A 17,879-nucleotide genomic window follows, 5' to 3' on the forward strand; every position below is an offset into this window, starting at 1 on the left:
GCGTATTTGAAAACACATGAGAGTAAGACCTGCATTTAGCACCAGCAGTGCATAATCTATAGCTGAGGTACCATGTATGGAATTTACAGATTGATCCACATTATGAGTTTACGTGTGTAATATATAATTTTGGTCCAACTAACAGATAATATTGTTCAAAATCTGGAGGTTTAGATAGCAAATGTAGCTATTACATTAATGTGCATATTGATAGCCAAATTCTGATGTAGTGAAATGTTCAAAATGAGAAATAAACTTGCCACGGCTGCTTCGTCGGTAGTCTCGCTTCGTGATCGGACAATTATTAGCTGCACCAGACTTGTGTTGTTGATAAGGGTAGCAACTGTTCCCTCGCTCAAAAGTATAGTGAAAGTGAAAGTAGCAATTCTTTTGAATGATAGCTTAAAATCGGTCACGGTAGTCTAGTAGTCAGAGCGTTTAGCGAAATGCTAAAACGCATAAGATAGGTAGTGACTGTTCCTTCGTCAAGCAATTGAAACTCACGGTTGTTATTGACACGACTTTAAAAGTGAAGATACCGCTTCACGGTGGGCGTTGTCACGAGAAAGCACCTCGCTAATATTCAGCCGTGAGTGTCCTGCATTGGTCTAGCCAAATGGCTCAATCGTTATCAGAAATTATTACTAACATCCTTCAACCATTCTTATCGTTTGACGAACTTTTTATCCGGATGAAAATTAAATGTGTAGAGCTTCTTCCGAGGAATAGATCAAGGAATCTATATTTTTACTTACTATAACTATATTACAGCTCGTTTTCCTGAACCTATCCATCCACAGTCAGGGTCCTTACCTTGTAATTTTCTGTTTTGTGGGAGCAGCTAGGGTCCTACTTAACAAAGAATCCTGGGGATTTTTTAATTATTACGTCATGTAAAAGTATGTAAACTGTTTGACTACATTGATAATTAATAATAGTACAAATATTAATCATACTAACGAATTTTCATCCATCTGTAACCCATTAAAAAAAATATTAGAGAAAATACTATCACTTCTCCGCTCGTTAATTTCTGTAATCTCGATCCCTATTTAATTAAACTAAGGAACGGAAAGTTCTGCGGTGATTCATATTCTCCAGAATTATTCGTAAAATAGTTCATTTTGGACATACGAAAATTTAGCATTTTGTAATGTTCGACAGATCAATGTGGTATCAATGTGGTGTGTTTACGCAATGATATACCGACTTTAGAAAGCTGAACTCCGTCACGAAGAATGATTTCTATCGTATTCCTAGAATTAATTACCACATCGATAAAATTTAGAGTTCTATATTTTTCACCAAATTTGATTTACTAAAGTAATAATAGCAAGTGATCATAACCAAAAGAACCAAAGACAAATCGGTTTTGTGACTCCCGATGAACGGCGCCAATATAAAGTCATGCCTTTGTTAGAGTCACGTTTCAGAACACGTCCCTCCACTTCTGTGACCTCACCGGAAGCGACATGGACACGTGATCAATGAGACGTCAATATCTGCGAATCGCGCGTGAATTGTTCAACAGACTGACTGAAGCAAACGCTACAGTGAACCTTGCAAAGTGTTAATTTTGCCATTCTACTGTAAAGCACTGAGGTCATAACCTTGATCGGGGTCATTCAAGACCTAGCATGGCTAATGTAGATACCTCCACGATTCCATCTATGATACAAGAAAACGTTCACGAGATTATTAATATGGCATTCTTGTTCTTCGTTGAATGTGTTGGTCAAAAACAGCTATTCATCTTGCCAACCTTTCACTATAGATGTGACAAAAACATTCTCGACGTTCAACTAGTGAATGATTCGAAATATAAATGTAAAACGAAAGGTCACAAGGAACGCACATATGAAATAAAAGTTAAGAGCAATGAGCAAGGTTCAGGTTTTGGAAAGAATGAAACATGTTCCCCCATCTTCGATCGAGCATGAAAATGGCAAGTAAAGCAAATCCATAAAAATCATACACTAAGCAAACTTTAACATGAACATGCGTGTAGTTTATTAATTGTAGTACGACTAAGGACAATGACAACAATTTAAAGCATATTTACAGCAGGTTCAGGCACTACAACATTCACAAGTTAGAAATCTCACATTAGGGTAAAACACTGATAAGGTATTCATGGATGGAAAGTGGAGGGTGATATTCCGAAAGCAAAACACAACAAGTGAAAAAATGTAGTTTCAATAGAAAATTAAAACTCCTACTAGATTCGAACCTTTAACACACAGAGTTATCAGGCTAGGTTATAAACTATGTACGGACAAGCAATACATTGCTGGTATTTATTTTGGCTTTTACATTTCGAAAGGAAGTCATTATGAAGTGAAATTTTCTTTTTATACAACTACAAATTTTATAATATCAATATACAGTATCACTCCGATATAACGGAATTTGATAACGGATAAACAGCCACCTGAAAAGTCATTTACATCCTCGCTGTATGCAATACATTACACACCAAAAAATTAGTGTCAACATAAATTCAAACAAATATAAAAACAATTTCTCTAGGAAATGATTTGTTGTAAAGTTTACATGTACATACATTTAAACAAAGTCTGCAATGATATATGATAATATCAAATCTCTACCATGTGTATTACAAAGGTGAATACAAACTCCAAATATATAAATTTTGGTCACCGAGATTCAGTCCACCTGTCGGTCATTTCTCGTGAAGTTAATAATTATCAGCAGCTGAGGGGTACACCTCCAACACTTGATGGTCCTCTGCTGACGAGTTCCGATTTCTGCAGTAGAGAGAGATCACAACGAGGCAAGAGAAGATACCGGTGATGACGCCGAGTGACGCAACGATGATGGAGTATTGAATTCCCAGACGGTAGTCCTCGCGGTATGATAGAAGTCCTGAGGATGTCATCTCAAGCAACACATTGAATGCGTTGTTCACTTTGATGTTAGCGTCAATCATTCGACCGACGAGTGTGGATTCAGATGCCACTGAAACGTGTAGAAGTACATCAGTATGCAGACATGGAAGACTCGGCCGACTTTTATTATAGTTCAGAGATTATTTCTTACCATTATCAATTTAGAAATTGTTCTAACTAGCATTCAAAATTAAAAATGTAATAGTAATACAAATAGCTATTTTACGACAGAACCTCCATTCAGTATATTTTCTATGTTCTGTTGCGTCTAAATGCAAGTGTATTCAACAAATTTACGGAAACTACCATACCTCCCAGCAAGATCAGAATTCCCCCTGTAACAATCCTGGAGGACTGTGGAAGGACAGACTTCATATTTATCAGCAGTACTATGAAACCAGCACCACAGAGGATGAGAGCGAAGCATGCTTCCATTTGGATCTCGACGAAATGAGCTAAAATATTTCATCATGAAGTAGCTGTATTATTCATTGATCAATTAAATAACAAAGCAGATAAAGATGTAGCCATCACATAGTTAAACTGTAATCAGGCTGATATAGAATCAAGTTTGTTTTATGAAAGTCGGTCGCTTTTGACTGTTACACCTCGTTTTATTGGAACCCACTATCGCAGGTACATATGTACTAAACTTTAGACTTCTGTCAATGAAGCAGAAGGGTTACCCATGTCACACCTACCCAAACTCATTTTAGAAAGTCTGTCAAAGATAGGTTAAACCCACCGTGTCTCATTATACTGAGTGTGTTCGAGACGTGCCATATCAACCATAACTCAGAATTCAGAGTGCCATGGAAAGGTCACACCTAACTTTGTCCTTGTTTACAAAGTATGTCAAGGACAGACCACGATTACCTCTCCCTCACTACACACAGTCTGGCAAGGGCATGCTACATCTACAGTGTGTCAAGGACAGACCACGCCTACATGTACCTATGTCTCAGTAAACAGTCTGTCAAAATAGACCGCGCCTACATGTACCTATGTCTCAGTAAACAGTCTGTCAGGGAGAGGGCACGCCTACATGTACATATGTCTCACACCTATATTTACCTATGTCTCAGTAAACACAGTCTTTCAAGAACCGGTCACGCCTGCATGTACCCATGTCTCCGTAAACACAGTCTGTCAAGAACAGACCACGCCTCCATGTACCTATGTCTCAGTAAACACAGTCTGTCAAGGACAGAACACATCTTCTTTTGCTTCATCCTATACAGTCTGGGAAAGACCACACCTACATGTATCTATACCTCATTATACACATTGTCATGATCAAACCACGCCTACATGTAGCTATACCTCATTATACACATTGTCATGATCAAACCACGCCTACATGTAGCTATACCTCATTATACACATTGTCATGATCAAGCCACGCCTACATGTACATTATACACCGTGACATAATCAATCAACGCCTACCCATGTTTCAGTGTACACAGTCTCGTCTGATAAATTCAAAACTGGATCAAAGTCTTATTGACCTTTTAGATGACATTAATTAATTGATAAAACAGTAATTGTAAGTTATATTTTCATCATATACAAAGCAAAGCGGGGAACACCTGTTGTTTAGCTTAAAATCATCCAATGCGTTTCGAACTCAGTAGTCACGTGTGGGAGTAGGTATTCAGTTGTAGGAGAAATCAGGTCTACATGTAGCTCTTTCCTATCGTTAATTAGCGTTCGCTCTTCTCGTATAATTCACAACATGCAAAGTATTCCAAGGTCCCTGCATAACCCTTATAGTACCTGTGAGCGATTTTGACATGGTTTTAGGACATAGATTTCATATAAAAGAAACTTAGTTTTAAAAATTGTTTTATCTCGGGTTTCGTTTGATGGGAATTGATAGTTAAATTTGTATACAATGTATACGTTTGTGTATAGTTTTTGCAGTGTAATTTAGGATACGGCTATCATTTATCCATTTTTACAATGTTTATCAATTACAATCGCGGTTCCTCAAGAACTAATCTGCAAAAATTATTTTTGTTTTGTAGTACACGTAATTTGGTATATCGTAAATAGTACTTAGTAACATTTGTACAGGGAAATGTGTTCTCTTGTAATAAAAAAAAAATTACATACACATAACTGTACATATTATTTTACGTATATCATTATCATCATGTTCAGTCTTTTCTATATAAGGGCATCATGTAATTCAAACAAAAAGGTTGCAAAAACGAGCTTACGCATTTTCGCTATTTGATTAGACGAGTCACCCTCCTGAGATGAAGACAGAGAGCCAGTCTTGCAAATAGAAGCTGCACACATCCGATAATAAAATATACTGAACGATCCCTCCATCTGAAATTAATACGAAGAAAGTCAATTAATGCTGATTTTAAGGTGGTATGCTACACCAGAGAAATTTAATATGGATGAAAAGTGGAGGATATGTACAACAATATTTTTAATGGGAAAAACTTTCAAATTTACTTTATTTAGTCGATAAATTCAGTTTTAATAGAAAGCAATATGAAAAAAAAATTTTAAAACCCCTGTTGGTCTCGAACCCATGATCTACAGTTCATCAGTCGACGTGCTAACCTACTGAGCTTCTCATCTAGGCGATGACTTTTGAAATGAATAGTCAAATATGGCTGCTATTCATATTTTCATCCATTTTTTAAAAGGAAGTCAGCCATTATGACGATGTAGAGTACCGCCTTAATAATCATTTGGTATGTTGTAGGTTTTTCAAAGATTGTTCGTACTTTTTCTAAAACTAAGTGGTTTGTTTACGATATTTTGCGCATGACTTTACAGTATGAATATGAGATATCATATACTGAGTATAACCTGACCAAACAGACATGTGAAAAGAGCAGTGATGATATGATAGGTACCGTGAAAAGAGCAGTGATGATATGATAGGTACCGTGAAAAGAGCAGTGATGTTTGTTTGTTTTTTTTCCTTTTCAGAACTAAGTAAATGATGATTTCAGTATGCATTGTTATTTACATAACTTAATTATTTTCAAATGTAAATATTACATTTACTCGAGGGCATATAGGTACACAACACAAATATACATGCAGTATAATGTATAATCAATTGTCGTCTGTTCTGTTTAAGTACCACAAAAACGTATTCCTTCAAATCTCAATTTTCATACAAAAAATTCCCAATTTCAAGGAAATTTGATACATGAGAAAATAAGAAATGTGGTGAAAAGGCAGATGTGACTCAGTTTAATTTAAACGATCAATAAAAGAAATTGACTTACGTTACATCGTAAAAACTTCAGGGAAATTATTCAAGTTTATGGCATCACAATCAAAGTACTGTATGTATGATCAAAATCTATATTGTGTTTCTGAATTTGTGCTCTAGACATCCTCTATTGAGATCAGGCAAATGTACTGACGTAATCCTTACAGTCGAGTGCGTTTACCATCTCCTGTCCTCTCTTTAAACATGGCTTATCTAAAACTGTAAATGAACTAACCCCCTGTGGATACGTTTCGTCAGTAATGGAAATTACTAGCCACCCTGGTGTAAACATGGCTACCGTCCACAATGAAAAGGTCAGACCAACCATCACCAAGGCCACAACAGCCAGTTTGGAAGCCATTGTTGTTTGTCTGAAAGGAAAATGAATACGTAATATTGGGTTACATGTGTAGGACTGTTACAGGCATGGTGATAGAGCACATTTCGCAATTCTCGAATGCACGTAAAACCAACATTTCGCAATATCTATTTCTATGGTAACGCAACAGAGCCAAAAAGTTTATTTAAGGAATAAATGCTGATAAGGAGATGAGAAAACAGTGCATTATGGGTCAATTTGTATAGAATATTATTTCTTATATCTAAATGTTGTAATAAATTTTTAAAAAAAAAAACCCATAAAAAACAAACTAAAATCTCGATTCCTTTTAAAGAAAAATATGTGTTGATTATTTACATCAAATTGCAAAGCTAATGTAAGTATTGAGACTTCATGTATACGAATATGAAATATATTTATACATTCATCAATTTTGTGAGAGTTGACATTTATTTCAAATATCTGTTGTGTTACCAAACGCCATTAATGTAATGACAGGGGGGTAATTTTTCAACCTGCATAAACCCAATACGTATCTGTGTGTAGTATTTCAATAAATATAATTCAAAAGTGTCGTATGAAAATTCATGAAAGCTTCTAACCATGATTTTGACAATACAAACCATGGTTTTGACAATAAAATATTCAATCTATAAGTAATAAAATATTCCATTCATTATTCAATCTACGTGTATTCAAAGATGGTAATATATGAGTTGAAAAAGTTTATACTGACGCGTTTTGACATTGACGTTGATTAGCTGACCACGGCATACCTCGGGTCAGGGGCAATATGCTAAAGCAAGGGCTGCGTATCTATACACACATACATGTAACGTGTAAACTTAATGTATCCAATCTATCTTGAAAATTGCCAACTTGCATTGCATATTTCAAAATCATCAGTTCGAGGCTTATTTTTGCTAAGCCCCAATAAAAGAAAGTCAGATCGATCTTCGTTAATTATGTAAAACTCGAGCCGATGATTTTGAAATACTAGTATACAACAGAAGAATGACGTGTGTACATCACATTATATCATAAATTTGAACATCACAAATTCTTTCAATTACTCTTATGATTAGAAGGAGTAAATCAAATTTAATTTGTGCCTTCATTGATTTTAATCAGTTTGAAATATTCTGAACGGTATGGGATAACTTATGAAATACACTGCTAGCGCAATACATTATTGGGAATTTTACTTTTATTAGAAATATGTACAAAGGAATTTAACATGGATGACACTATTATTTATATGATTAATGATTTAATATGTCTGTACAAATTGTAATAATAGTCATTTCCTCAGCAGCTGTGAACAATGCGCGTATGAATCTTTGAAGAATATAGTATGAAATTGTCTATCGGTATAAACGAAAGTAGAATGTAGAAATGAGAATTAAATTTCATTTTGCGCGCTTTATGAAAATTATGCCGGCGTTGCAGTTCATACCCTTATTTAATTTCAAAAATGAAATGCATTACTTTTCTTAACAAAATGCTGTGTATCTGTTTTATAGCAAACTGTGCAGAATGGAAACTGGAGACGGGAAATCAGTTCTTCACGATTTTTGATAAACGGCAAACAAAGAGCTTATTTAATTACAATGAGCTTAAGATCGCCAGAAACATGACACAAAAAGCCAGGTATGATGGTATATTACTCACTGTTACACGAACTACCTTGTTAGTGGGACACTTGTAAAGGTTCTAGCTTGGACATTTTTCGGACCCACCCATGCAAATCAGTGAAGTTTAAACAGTATTTTTATTGTGTGTAACATAATAAGGATTTGGCAGCAGGCTGAGCCTACACTAACCGTCTAACATAATGCATGTAATGTAAGTGAGAAATCACAACGTATATGATAATTGTTAACCATGAAGTAAAAATTTAAGATAGTGTATCACAAAAAGTATAATGATAATATACATGTCGGGAGCATGATTTAATCATTTACTTCATATGCATAATAAATTAAACAGAGAAATGGGGGGATGGTGTGGTTAATAGGAACTAAGACAAACAAAACAAAAAGAATCAAAAATAAACAAACAAAAAAAGTAGAAGGGACAGCGGTTCAACAACTCTTGACGGTTTTCAATATGAGGACGCCCTGCTTTTGTCAGGCCCTGTAGTTTAGTTTTAGTGCTAGTCTGATCGTATTTAATCACATTTATATCTATTTATATTTATATCTATGTAAATTCTATCGTCTTCAAGAAGGGACAGGTCGTCCCGAAAATTTGACAATTCGATATTCCTCGTTTCATTGATCCTCATCTGACCCCATACGTGTCTCTGGATGTGCGATTAGATGTCAAGTGCAGAACCATATTGGTTTTTAGTGCTTTCTACAGTATATATTTGTCAACAGATACATGTATGTATGTGTGTGTATGTATGAATAAACCTTTATAACTCGTGCAATCAAACACACCTATAGGTAAATGTATGAAATGCATTTTTCAAGATCTTTTGGCTTCCAAAATGTACTTCTTTGTCTTTGAAACTATGATTCTCATCTCACAATCCCGTCACGCAAATACGTGCATGCAGTTACAGGTATATGTATGTGTCCCTCATATAGGTAAGATAAACGCAATGTTACCAGCTTACTGCAGTTAATTAACAGATAATATCTTGATAACTCTTTTGCGACCATTGATTAGCAATCTAAATGTAAACATAAAAAATGGCCGCGTTCATGGCATGGTGATATTTTCGATACGATGTGTCGGCAGACTCTAGAAATTTTACTCCTCCTACAATAGAGACATATATGTTGTAAACATCTTTGATACAATTTAAAATCTTACCAGCGTCTTTGTATAGATCTTTTCTTTGAATGACTGAGAGTAGTCCGACACGCACGTCTAAATAAACTCCACGTAAAATAATTCAGACTGACGATCATACACTGAGCGAATGTCATGGATTCTAACAGCGGCAGGGAAACGTAAAGTCTATATTTAGACTAGCGCGCCATAGGCAGAAGTGTTACACCTGCTGACCTAGCCCCTATATGTATTGTTGCACCAGGTCTCTTTTCACAAAATTATATCAAGGAAGAACATGCGAAAAGATATCGATATTTCTTTATTTTTTTTTTCAACCCGCTTCATTCTGATTGAGTATTTAAATCAAATAACTGTGCACATACATGTAAGCGTACTTGTAACCTAGATAGCATAACTACGTCGGGCGGACATTGGTAAATGACTGTAAGGTTGGCGTGGGGTACACTACGTTACCATGTCAGTCTTCTACTATACGATAAAAGAAGTAATAGTTTCTTCCACTCCCAGAGAAATGAATAACAAAATCTTTTGATTTCTTGAAATATTTTATTGGGAGAACTTAATTTTTTCCAAAAAACCCTTAAAGTTTTCGTCATTTTTATTAATTTCACCTTATAAAAAATGATAGAAAATAGTACAGATGACTAAATAGGAGATATATTTTAAGCTCTATAAAACCTGCAAAATCCAAGAACTTCCGGGGACCTCGCCCCCTGAGCCCCCACCAGGGATTCGCCCTGGACCCACTGGGGGTCTCAAAGCGGCGACCAGACCCCCTGCCGCACAAAGTGGCACCCCCGTAACCACAATTCCTGGATCCGCCCCTGACCATGTTGGAATTTCTATGTTGGCCCAACGCTGATCCAACGTAAATCAACTCCTATAACTATTAAATCTTAGCTTTGTTGGGATTCTGAAGTTTGCCCAATGTTGGTCCAACCTTTGAAATGTATCCTTAACAAAGATATTCGATTAAGCTGGTAATAGTACGTTGGCCCAGTGATAGCATGAGTTCTTTTGTATGGATGTTTCAGGTTGGAGTGATTACATCGGCACTGCAAACTAAATGATGGTGTTCAACAAGCTGTGGAGCATTACGTTGGGCCAACGTTGGTTCCACGTTTGCAAAACTTTCCATCTTGATGTCGGCGCCATGGATGTGTTGCTATGATATTTGATTGCATAATGCTGAATTTAGGGGGCAGATTCTGAGGTAGAGGACATTCTTTGTCCATGCATGCAACTAGATGACTGCATCCATTTATATCTATTGTTAAGAACTAAAGAACGTGACCAACACATCAAAAAGTTTTTGTTGTTGTTCTATTCTTTGAAGTGGGTGCATGAATATTTATTTAGTTTTAAAATTCTAAGCTCAAAATTTTAACCCAATCTTATGACTTATTTCATGAGCGTTGCATCAGAAGACTGAAGTTCCGTGGTACAGGATGTGAATGACCCGACCAGTTTATAATCACATTAGAACAAAGGTCAGCATGGTCAGGCGAGTTGCTAAAACTGGGAGAGTCACAGCGATTGAAACACCAAACTGTGAAAATGAGCCGTCAGGTGATTGATAAACTCAATATCATGCCAAGAAATTCCTAGCAAAATCTCCGGTATAGAAAAACCGTTATAAATCAGTGACCGCAATTAAGAGATAAGCGACGGCTACTATTAATCAGCATGTAATATGGTCCTATGGAAGCCAACGAATTCAGACCGGACGGGATTTCTTGGCATGGTCATGATTTTTGTGTATTCAACCAAAACACTCAAATAACCCCATACCGGCTTATTTGTCATTTTTGAAAATTATTTATGCAACATTAATGGCAAAAATTGCAAATTGTGCCCCGCCCCCCCCCCCCCCCCCCCCCCCCCCCCCCCCACTTACGCTTGATCTCTAAGGAAGGATATCATCAAATATTTTGAATGAATCGTTAGAGAAAGTTGTAATTTATCACTTGCTACATTGTAAAATTGATGCCAATAACGCGCTAATGGCGAATAACGCTGTTGGAAATGCTCATTGTTACGAAACGTCTGCCGACACCGCAAAAACAATATCCTACGCAGAATTTTCGAAAGTGTTTACCAGCAAACAAGACTACCCTCAAGTCCACATGTTTGTCACGTGTGTAAACAGCATGAGTGCACCTCAGGAAGTAGCCTCAGCTATCAACATCAAATAGTTCCTTTGTATACAACTGATTATTTCCGAAAATTACACAAAATTTCCTAATCAGGGGGACAAAAATTAAGAGAAAAGAAGAATCGCGCAGGGGAAGAATCATTCTTTCAAATATATGGAACTACAATTGACTAACCTCGATGCCGACTTATTTTGTAGAATATTGAATATACCTTTCTGTATGCAAAATGTGTATTGATACAGTATAGTTCATATTTTTAAAATTATTTTTACTACCCCCACCCCGCCCTTTCAAATTCTCCGTTCCAAACTCAGCTATATCGCATCGTACTCGTTTACCGTAGAGCAAGTAAGAAAAAGTGGAATTTTAAATTTTGGGTTATTCAACTGTTACAGCTGCTTCTTAAAAGAGATGAACATGTAAATATGAATATTTTAAAAATCATTTTCAATATATTTTCAAATTTATTTCATACATATTGCGCTTAGTGAATGTGTGGATACAGTTGAAATTAGAGTGTTTTTGGTAGGTCCATGTGACTTCCTAAGTCAAGTTTGATTTACTGTATAAGATATCAACAACATATATAATAAATGTACGCAATTATCCAGATATTATATTTATACTCATTTGAATTAAAGACATCGTGGAAGGTCCACGTGACTTTTAAATAGTCAAGTTTTATTTACTGTATGTGATATCAACAGCATTCAATAAAAACGTCTTTCCTCTTAGCACTTTTATTTAATTGTATATTGTGAATTCCTGCGGGTGTTCATCCAGGATCATAAATAAATATACATAGAGCACAAAGAAATTCACCATTCTGTGGATACCCACTTGGACCCCTGCCCGGGGTTGAACTCACGATTTGTGAAATCAAATCTCCTACCAGTGCGCTAGACGCTCGATCATCTAGGCAAGTTTTAAAACTTGCTTTTCAATGACGACGTAATACTCGCTACACTGTCACACGCTAATCGGCCATTGAGAATGTAAATGGAATACAGTCATTTGACTTATAAAAGGATCATACAATTGCTTCATTTAATTTTGTTTTCTTAAAACAAAATTCGACGTTCAACTGATTTTACTTTGTTTTGGCCTTGAGTATCAACCATTTGGTTTCAATTTGTATCATTATTGCATTGTTCCTTATTCTTTCATGTTCATGTAATTGTGTCTTCCAAATGCAGTAATTCATTCAAGTTCCAAATTGGCTGATTCGCTTTAGTGGTAACTATAATTTAATAATGATAATAACAAAATACATTTAAGAAATGAATTTAACGAAAAAAGGCGGAAAACAGCATCATTGCGCGAAGTGCATGATGCAAAAGTTTTACGTCTTTTTTTTTTCGTGGTATACCTCCATCCAACGAAAAAATAATAAATTCATTCCTTATCATTTGATATTTTAAAACATTGATAAAACATTATTTGATTTGAGTTGAATTAACGAGTTATTCTTGGGCTACATTCTACGTCATTTCGAGGTGGGCGTAGTAATTTGTGAATACACAACTTTTAAAAAAAAACACCTAAGGCCTAATGGTGACTTCCACGAACTGTTGTTTACTGTTGAGCAAACAGATTTCTTGTGGACTGAAGAATGCAGTTTTAAAAGGATGAGTTAGAGATAAGTCCTGTTGAGAGAAAATTGCTGGAATTTTGTTTTAAAAGTGCAAAGTTCGATGTCAGTACTAACGGAAAGCGTGGCGCGGGACACGTGCATAATCAAGATGTGGGATGCCAGGTAGGGTTATCTTGAGGGTTATCACGGCTTCCAGGAGGACAGGGGAGTGTTACCGAGGGTTGTTTGAGTTTTTTCAGTGAATTCCAAAGGCGTCATAGCTGTTGTAACGTCGTACGGAAGCCTCGTTTCGGTGCTCACTCATAAACATATGCCGGATTTCGAAACCATAGTTATTGCAGTGTCTCTGAGGCAGTGTGCGGTGTATCTGGTATTTGGGTTTGTGACATGAAGGAAGTTGTTGCAAGGTGCAAACTGGACTATTGTCATCCCCGGTTGAATAAATTTAACTCTCAGCCCTGAATGCAGAAGCAGAGGTGTGTGTGGGTGTTGTTTTTGGGAGGGGGTGTCCTCAAATAGTCATGTTTATTTCATTTTGCATAATTAATTATTATCTATATTTGATATTTAAATTATTTCTTTTTGTTTGATAAATTTATATAGATCGATGAGTTTTTCTTTTCAGGATTCCCTAATCAATAATATATAGATACGAAGCATCCAAAGGAATCCCCAACATTCCAATAGAAAGTAGTTCAGGCATTTTATTTTTTTTTTCGTTGGAAACGTTATTTCAATAACTTTTCAACCAATGAAGAAGCGTGTAATATGTAAAATTAAATGATTTATATAGTGCCAGATCTAACAAGTACTCTAAAGCGCTTTACAGCTGTATACTATAAAAATACATGAATGTTCTATGGAAAAATATAATAAATACACATACCAAACAAAATCACAGATCAAATATTGAAAGCCTGACGAAAGAGTTGGGTCTTTAAATCTCTTCAACAACAGTCAAGTTTCTGAACATTCCTACTTTCAAATGACACACTGTTTCGAAATTCGCTCCATAAGTCTTCGTCTTGGTTACATGCACTGCAACATACGACTTATCGTGCTCACTGTGGGTATGGCCGGTCATCAGGGGATGCTTACTCCTCCTGGGTACTTGATCCTGCCTCTGATGTGTCCAGGGGTCCTTGTTCACCAAGCCTTTCATTTGTATTCTTATTAGTAAAATCTTTTCGTTTGTCCCGAGGAAAGGGCAGATTACGGTAGTTGTTCGCATTGTTGGTCATTTTAGCGCTTTCACATATATATAGGCCTAGAGTATCATGTGTATTTAAACCCGATTGGGGATGAACTTTTTGGAGGAATAGGGCATTTCCTAATTCGCCCCGCTTTTAGCATTGATTGGTAAGCCCAAAAATCAAACACATGTAATCTGCAGTGTAAATACGTTTGTAGATTTAGTGCTAGGTGTATTTATATGTAGTTTTTGTTATTGTGTAATTATTCTCTATTGATATTGGCCACATTATGTAATTCTGTTCGTTTGTCCTGAAAATTTGACAACATGGTTGAGAATGATTTCAAAAACTACATATAAAATATTATATGTAGTTTTTGTTATTATTCTCTGTTGATATTGGCCACATTATGTAATTCTTTTCGTTTGTCATGGAGAAGGGATGGGGGGACGGGTCGTCCTGAAAAGTTGACAATCTGGTTGTTCGTGTCGTTGGTCATTTTAGTGTTTTATATATATAATGACCAACGGCATGAACAACAGTGTATTGTCACGTTTTCGGGACGACCTAGACAATTTATTTACATAGACATTGAGAATATCTTGTAGTCTTTGGTGATCAGGTCTTCCAACAGTTTGTTGAATTGCCATGGACACGAATTGTGCTCCTTTGTTACATTGTAGCTGACCTGTTTTGATATTCTTATAAAGAAAGAAAAATATTCAAAAACCTTTACTTAAAGACCGAGGAAATAAGCACCGCCTTCAATTTTACCTGGTCTGCAAACCCCTGTCAATGAGGAGAAATTTAGCTTCAGATTGGATGCTAGAAATTGATGGACATTTAGTAACTAATCCGTGTGTATACATTGTCCACCTCGTCTCTCGATCGAGGTGTCCGTGAAATCTTTTGATGTTTACCGCGTAGTATGCCAGCTCAATAGAGAAAGTTTTGATAAGAAAATTATGGCTTTGTATTACATCTATAGTCACAAAATATAATGTATTGAGTAGAAAATCTTACATATAATTACATCAATTATAATAAATTATGATGGGTTAGGTGCGATAGAAAATTATGGATGGTTAGAACAAAATTTACATGGACATGGATTTTATGCTCAAAAGACTATACCGACTCTCATTGGAAATGTCGTGTTTATATATTATTATCAAAATTTTAATTATGAGTAAATACGTCATTAAAATTCCGTTTATATTCAGTTGAAATTTTATCAACGTCATTTTACGACGAAACATGGCAACAAAAGTAACCACAACTCTATCAGAAGAGAAATTATCCTCTGTAAGGGCCCTTTTTGCATACAATGGTTGGGATTGGGATGCCGAGGAAGAAGAAGTTATATCTGAGGAAGTACCCTCTTCGCCTGGACCAGCTATTGAGGGAAATGCCGGAAGAGCTGAATGTTCCGAGTGTTGGTGTAGGCCGTGCGTTATGGGCGAGTCGCACATGCAACTTTGGTGGCCAGAAAATCCCGGTGTGCCGTCCAGAAAAAATAAATCTAACAGAAAAAAAAACTTTATAAGAAATTCTGGACTATGTTGAGTCATCGTGGGGTGTGGGACAATGATCGTTATATCGCCAGAAAATCCTCCGCAGTACGAAGGGATTCTCGTAGGAATCTGTATGTTTGGCAGACGCACGGATACAAGAGAGACATCATGTCTGACTGTTTTAACATGTTTGATTCATTAATTTTTTTATCAATATTTTGATTTATCTTACGAAAACGTACAGGTAACACAGGTAACATCCCGTGTATTCAGGAAGCTATACACAAGCTACCGTTCTTCCCTCGGGGCTTCACACCTGCTTAAAATTAGCTCCGCCCCCAACTAAACTTACCTGAGGTAAACCGACCGGTCGAAAAACTCGGACAAAACGCACGTTTCTAAACTTTTTTATTTTTTCAGCAAAATTAACTCTTTTTATGCCTAAAACTACTTTAAACGTGTTTTAAATGAAATGTTTTGCGTAGTTTTCGAGTTTGAAAGCGATGAAATTCAAATCTTGCGATACGCATATTTTCTTTCGCTAGTTTATGCGCTATCATGTGTGACGTTATAGGCGCCCTCGGGTTTGAAAACATCTATTAGCCATTTCATAAACAGATTAGATTTTATCGGCAAAAAAGCAATTATCACGTTAACGGCTTGTAAATAATAATGCCTTAAGATGTTTTGTGCCGTGCTCGGGTGTACTAATTGTCGGTAGAAAGGATTTAGACTGAGTATTTTTCAATTTTTCGAAGGAAGGTACAAGAAAAAAAGACGTGGATATTTTTTTGTTAGAGCAAGAACTTTACCTTAAAAAACACACCCAGTTACCTTTTCGAAAACTGCTTGGACAGAGACCCTGATAAACTGCGAGAAAATGGATATATCGCAGCTATAAGCACTGGTAGGCCTATAGCATACATTCTGTTTTGCCCTTCAAGTTCAATACACACTCGGATCAACTGACCTTCACCTTGTAACAACATAGTTGTAGATTTACAACAACAAAATAAAAATTAAAAAAAAAAAAAATAAAATAAAATAGGGATACAAAATAATTGAACTTTTAATTATACAAATAATAGAATATTGTATTTCCTAACTTTAAATTGAATTATAAAACTATTTCCTTATTGAACTCGTAGCATCTTGAGTGCGTCAGTAGGCTATAACGCCGTGCTCCCACTTCGTATTTCCTAACAATGTGCAGATCACAATTCAAAAATAGTAACAAAATAAAATAATGTGATTACCACTTTAAATTTGAATATTTTCATTGATTTGTGTGTGTGTGTTGTCTTTTTCTTTCTTTCCGAAATGCACTCGTGACAATAGCTTGGCATAGGGCCTAGTTGTCAACAATTTAACGTATCATAATTTGTCTAATCCAAAATTAAATAATAATTGCACTGTTTATTTTAGAAAAACAGCGCCAATTACAGATGTATAAAGGAATAACATCCCCAAACAGTTTGTAGACAGCGAACGATATAAACATTATTTACTCACAATATTGCCGATTTCATACACGCTTTACTCGCTATATTTGGGTATTTACATCGTTATATGTGTGCACTGGTGGCGAACACATATAAAACTCGGACAATTTGTCAACATCGATTTAAATGTTGCCCATGGTAGATAAATTAGGCCCCTAAAAGTTGAGTTTTTAATAATATCTTTTTTAATAATATCTCGCAGTACTTTTACAATCCGAAGGGCCCATGTGACGTCACTGTACCACGTGACTACCTACCTAATTAACTAGTAGACTTTTTGAAATCGGGCCTTAGACTTAAGTCTGTATTGTGGTTAATGATCGCAAAATTTTGGCGAACGAACTATTATAATTAATTACTATAAGCATAAAGAAGACGAGATGCATGTAATGTTGTATACTTTGAAAACATGAGATGTGTCCTTTAAGAAGAAATCATCTCTTGTTGTGGCCTTCAATGCGGCATTTAGATATACCGACGACTTTTTATCTATTAAGAATAATAATGTTTATATCCATAACTATTTGAAAATTTGAACTATCTAACTTTGACGCAGCTAGTTTTTGCATCTTCCTATCAGATGAACTTCTATACAATAGACAACATGAACTTTGAG

The 17,879-nt window shown here is 35.9% G+C and overlaps 1 protein-coding gene across 1 annotated transcript; it reads right to left on the reverse strand.

The window, feature by feature from the left end:
• Window positions 1-1,986: 1,986 nt before the first annotated feature.
• LOC125674238 (uncharacterized) lies at window positions 1,987-9,550 on the reverse strand. The gene is made up of 5 exons (XM_048911352.2): window positions 9,323-9,550; window positions 6,395-6,530; window positions 5,135-5,249; window positions 3,221-3,364; window positions 1,987-2,979 (listed from the first exon to the last, which is right to left on the reverse strand). The coding sequence occupies exons 2-5, from the start codon at window positions 6,518-6,520 to the stop codon at window positions 2,699-2,701; spliced, it is 666 nt and encodes a 221-aa protein (XP_048767309.2). The 5' UTR covers window positions 6,521-6,530; window positions 9,323-9,550; the 3' UTR covers window positions 1,987-2,698.
• Between the last annotated feature and the right edge of the window lie 8,329 nt (window positions 9,551-17,879).

The sequence above is a fragment of the Ostrea edulis genome, chromosome 3 (assembly GCF_947568905.1).
Source record: "Ostrea edulis chromosome 3, xbOstEdul1.1, whole genome shotgun sequence".
Classification (NCBI taxonomy): domain Eukaryota; kingdom Metazoa; phylum Mollusca; class Bivalvia; order Ostreida; family Ostreidae; genus Ostrea; species Ostrea edulis.